At 43.7% G+C, this 5,106-nt stretch overlaps 1 protein-coding gene across 3 annotated transcripts in view; it reads right to left on the reverse strand.

The window, feature by feature from the left end:
- Positions 1 to 1,261: 1,261 nt before the first annotated feature.
- Positions 1,262 to 5,106, reverse strand: part of HPGDS (hematopoietic prostaglandin D synthase) — a 43,986-nt gene continuing 40,141 nt past the window's right edge. For all 3 annotated transcript variants that reach the window (XM_005877780.2, XM_014549011.1, XM_014549012.1), the window contains one exon: positions 1,262 to 1,899. In XM_005877780.2, the coding sequence (XP_005877842.1) occupies positions 1,735 to 1,899 (165 nt within the window). In that variant the 3' untranslated portion in view covers positions 1,262 to 1,734. The remainder of the gene's footprint in view (positions 1,900 to 5,106) is intronic.

Genomic DNA, 5,106 nt, shown 5'->3' on the forward strand with positions numbered 1-5,106 from the left:
GGGAACGTTGGAGTCCGCCGTCACTGGAGCAAGCAAGCCTCCCTGTTCGCTTCAGTGCATGGCTGCCGGCCGCCATCTTGGCTGACAGTTAATTTGCATAAGGATATGCTGATTAGCCAATGGGAAGGGTAGCGGTCGTACGCTAATTACCATGTTTCTCTTTTATTAGTGTAGATAAGGAAGAAAGCCCAGAAGGAATAGGAGGACCATGAGGGAGGAGGGCCTCAGGAGTCACTACAGTAACCCATTGGAAAGGGAATATTGACCAATCAGAAGGGATGTCAGGACACAGGAACTACAACCTTTATAAACCATGGAAACAGGAAGTTGGTGGGACCCTTTCCCCCTCTCAATAAGAGACTCTTCCCCTTTCCCCACGAGGGAGTCTGTAGTTGTCTCTATATATAAAACCCTAATATGCAAATAGACCAAACAGCAGAACAACCGGTCGCTATGACATGCGCTGACCACCAGGGGGTGGGTGTGGAATATGGCAGGCGTTGGCAGCAGGTGGCAGAGCGTGGAACATGGCAGGCGTCAGCTGCAACGGGATGGTGGAGCAGGTGAGCGGGGGCACCAGACCAAGGCAGGGTGCCAGTCTTTGTCATCAGGGAGAGCCTCTGGTAGTTACTGAAAATTCTTTGCTCCCATGCGCCACGGTCCCATTGCTCAGCGCTGTCAATGTTTGCCAGTGGCAGCTGCTGGTCCTGATCACCCCTGAGGGCTTCTCCACCTCCCCCTGCTCCTGAGGGGTGATTGAGGTAGTAGCTGCCACTTGCACCCACCAATGGAGCTGGCCCCGTTTGCACCCGTTGCTGGTGCCAGCCCCAGTCGCTCCACACTGTCAGCTGGTGCGAGTGGGGCTGACACTGTCAGCATGTGGGACTGGTGACAGGAGTGGGGCTGCCAGCAGACAGGGGACCGGGGGCTGCAGTGGGAGGGGTCGGGTGGGGGTGCAAGGGATGGGCTGAGATCTGCCCCTGTGCCCATCGCAGCCTCATGACCCACAGTTCCTTTCAATGTGCATGAATTCATGCACTGGGCCTCTAGTTCTTCAATAAATCTCCACCTTTGCTATACTACCCTCTGTCCTTGGATTCATTCTTCGACTCCGGCGGGCAAGGACAAAGATTCCGGGTGCCAGTCCAAAAATTCCATTTCACTTTCATTTCTTAATTGCATTTTCATTTTTGTTAGTGAGTTCCCTTTTTCAATTACCCACTGTTATAAGATGGTTTATCACTGAGAAACAAGCAGCCGATGCCCCTACACACTTTATTGTCTGGGGGTGAATAACAGACAGATGTGCAGGGTCCAACCGGTAACAGACTGAAAGAAGTGACATCACTGGTCATGGTCTTGCTGTGCATCTTATTTACATGGAGATTTGTGGACTGAAGAGCTAGCAGCGAGGTTTATACTTTATGCAGTTGCTCACAGTTATCATGGTAACTGAAGTCCAAACCATTTTCAGGGGGAATGTGTTATTTAATAAGCTATTGCGGCCAAAATTAATGCATGACAGAACTGATGCAAGGCGAGGCCTGCCTTAAACTATTTTTCCTCAGTTGTAACTATTCAGGGTGGGGGTGGGGGGAGGATACTGGCAACTAAATGCTCTTTTTTTTCTTTTCAAACAGAATATGGCAAAAGGGAGTCTTGATGGAGTGGGGGAGGGGAGACAGCTTCTTATCTGATGGGAGCAAACAACAAAGTTGGAGGCAGCAGGAACCCCTAGAGTCTGGTGTGGGGCCTTCGTTGTATCCAGTCAGCAATGGCAGGGATGGCTTGGACTTTCTTCCGTAATGCCACCAGCCTGGGATGGATGTCCAACAAGTCAGGTTTCAAGACCAAAAGGGTAGTGCTGCAAATTTCCCAGTAGAAATCTGCCCAAGTTACCTGATTTAAAGGAAACAGAAATTTCCATTTGAATGTAAAAGGCATAACTAACTTCTTAATCTAAAAAATAGTTTCTTTTTAATTCAAAGTAATCTTTTGTTATTACAAAAGTGGAATGTGTGTGAGACAGTATAGGGGTCACATCTGAACTCCATCTTAGAGGCCCGACTATGACGTCTTGGTTTCAGTAAAATTCTGTAGTTAAAATTAACCTGACCACATCCTCAAAGGAATGATTGTACGACGATAACATCCTTTCTTAACATCAGATTCTGCAAAGTAGTTGTTTTGTCAATTAAATGGTAACTAGAATGTTTGTTCAAGCATTATTATGGGCCCACTGACCATAGAAAACATCCTGTGGCCCGGTGGGCGTGGCTCAGTGGTTGAGCATCGACCTATGAACCAGGAGGTCACATTGATTCCCAGTCAGGGCACATGCCCGGGTTGCGGGCTTGATCCCCAGTAGGGGGACGTGCATCTCCCTCATCATCAATGTTTCTAGCTTTCCCTCTCCCTTGCTCTCTGAAATCAGTAAAAATGTATTTTAACAAAGAAAACATCCTATGACTACCCCAGGATCAACCGCCACCAGATGAACTTTGTGGGACAACTGACCTCATCCTCATTCCCAAGTCCTGCACCCATGCCAAAGTAAGCCATCTACAAGAACTTCCCGTTTTCTGATCGAATCCCTTGTGCACAAGCTCTTTTCAATAAACTCCGTCTGCTTGATCTTGTACTGAATTCAGTGCTCATTTCTATGAAATTGAGGCTCGAGAATCTGGCATTCAAGGTCCAGTAACGTATGTATGATAGAAAATTACAAATAACACCATATTCCCAACACTCAGAGGTTACTCCTGTGTATAAGGTGGTATTCTGTGTGTGTGTGCGTTTTTAGTAAGACGGGATCTTACAGTACATACTCTTGTAACTTGATTAATCTTCATCTCTCTGACTATATTTTCATCTTATCTAATACACAATCAATACTTTTCCATCTGTTCCAAAATGTTCTTCATAGGACAAAGCAGAATCCATTTCAGGACCATGCATTTCATCTGGTTGTGTTCTTTAACTCTCTTTAATTCAGAATAGTACTCTTTTTTTTTTTTCATGTCACTGCATTAGTCAGGATTCCACACTAGTCCTACACAATGTCCTGTCTTCATGGTTTGTGTGATCACCTCATCTTCTTGTTTACCTTATTCTTTTACACTGAAGGATGTAAAGAAATAAGGTGCAAGTTATCCCTATGGAATTCATAGTTTGTTTAAAATATATTTTTATTGATTTCAGAAAGGAAGGGAGAGGGAGAGAGAGATAGAAACATCAATGATTAGAGAGAATCATTGATGGGCTGCCTCCTGCATGCCCCCCACTGGGGATCAAGGCCGCAACCCAAGCATGTGCCCTTGACCAGAATCGAACCTGGGACCTTTCAGTCCACAGGCCAATGCTCTATCCACTGAGCCAAACCGACTATGGCTTGTTTTCTTAATTTGTATTTATCTATTTTAGAGAGAGAGGGAGAAAGAAACATCGATTTGTTCCACTTATTTATGAATTCATTGGTTGATTCTTAAAAGTGCTCTGACCAGGATCAAACCAAAAACCTCGGCGTATCAGGATGATGCTCTAACCAACTGAACTACCCAGCCAGGGCAAGAGTTCATAGTTTCAAGTTAGTATTTCAGGCTAACACACATTATATTGTATCACATCAGATGACTTAAAATAAAGGTGTCTGACTCTAAGTGGTACCCTAAGATTGACCATGATTGATGACAGGCTGGTCCTACCTTTGTATACTTTTTTATACTCTTGTCCCCTTTGTGACGAGAAACTAATCTGGATGACATTACTTTGGCTCAAAGAGTGAAGTTGAAATGTGGACTAGTAGCATTCTTTTCTTTTTTTGTTAATCCTCACCTGAGAATATTTTTCCATTGATGTTTTAGAAAGAGTGGAAGGGAGAGGGCAAGACAAAGAAACATCGATGGTGATATTTTATTATTATTTTGGTTAATCCTCACCTGAGGATATTTTTCCATTGCTCTTTTAGAGAGGAAAAGACAGAGAAAACCATCGGTGTGAGAGAAACACATTGATTGGTTGCCTCCTGCAGGAGCCCTGACCAGGGCCAGGGAGGAGCCTACAACCAAGGTATGTGCCCTTGACCGGAATTGATCCCGGGACCCTTTGGTCCGGAGGCTGATGCTCTATCCAGAGCCAAACTGGATAGGGCAGTGATGTCTTATTTTAACCTCTCCTTCTAACTTATTAACTAAAATGTTTTTATGAAGACAAAATTTGGCCATCAATTTTATTATCTTGAGGTACAACTGGTTTTATTCAAACCTCCCACTTTTCTGTTTGTTTTCAACAGTTTTCATAATAATAATTTGGCTCCGTAGCATCTTCTAAAAGTAACCAGTGAAACTTTGTTTTGGGGGGTTGTGTGTGTATGCATGTTTGGTTGTGGTTGTCATACTCATGGATTTATTCATTTTGATTTGTTTTAGTCCATTGCAGTTAACATTCTTATTGTAGCTTGAATTATCTTTGGCCAGTAGGAGCCTCTTCAAGTTGACTCCTGAGATCTTTAGACACAACTCCTGTTGTCTCTGATAATTTATTTCCTTCTGGTATGACAAGGAACCCCCAGTTAATCTTTTACATTTCCTGTCCCAAACTGAGAATGAGCCTTATTCTAAGAAGCCCTGGTTCCTTTAGTATTTGAAGACCAGAATCTCAGTCTTAGGGGTGCCAGGACAACTGTGTTGGTCATTGTTGAAAAAGAGATACTAAATTCATTTTTCTTGTATTTTATCCTAAGATAAAGTACATCATGAGTTTATACTGTTGCATCTAGTTCACACTCAAAAATAGAATGTTTACTTAACCTTATTGGTCTTACATCTCTATCTTCTTTCTCCCATAGTGAAGATCCTGGTTCTCAATGACGTCCATGCCATTTCTTATTACTTTGCCCCACAATATAGTGTGGGGAGCTGATACAGGGTTAAGCCTCAGACTGACTTGTGGGCAAAGTCACAAACAATTCCCAGCTTAGAGGGCACAGTCCTCTTAGCATAATTAGGCTTGACCTTATGAGGCTCTCTAGATCTTACCTGGGAAGCTAATGGGCTGAGGGAAATGCAACAAGAACAAAAACAAGTGAAACTCACAAGAACAGTGTAA

Source organism: Myotis brandtii, unplaced genomic scaffold, assembly GCF_000412655.1.
Source record: "Myotis brandtii unplaced genomic scaffold, ASM41265v1 scaffold530, whole genome shotgun sequence".
In the NCBI taxonomy this organism is placed as follows: domain Eukaryota; kingdom Metazoa; phylum Chordata; class Mammalia; order Chiroptera; family Vespertilionidae; genus Myotis; species Myotis brandtii.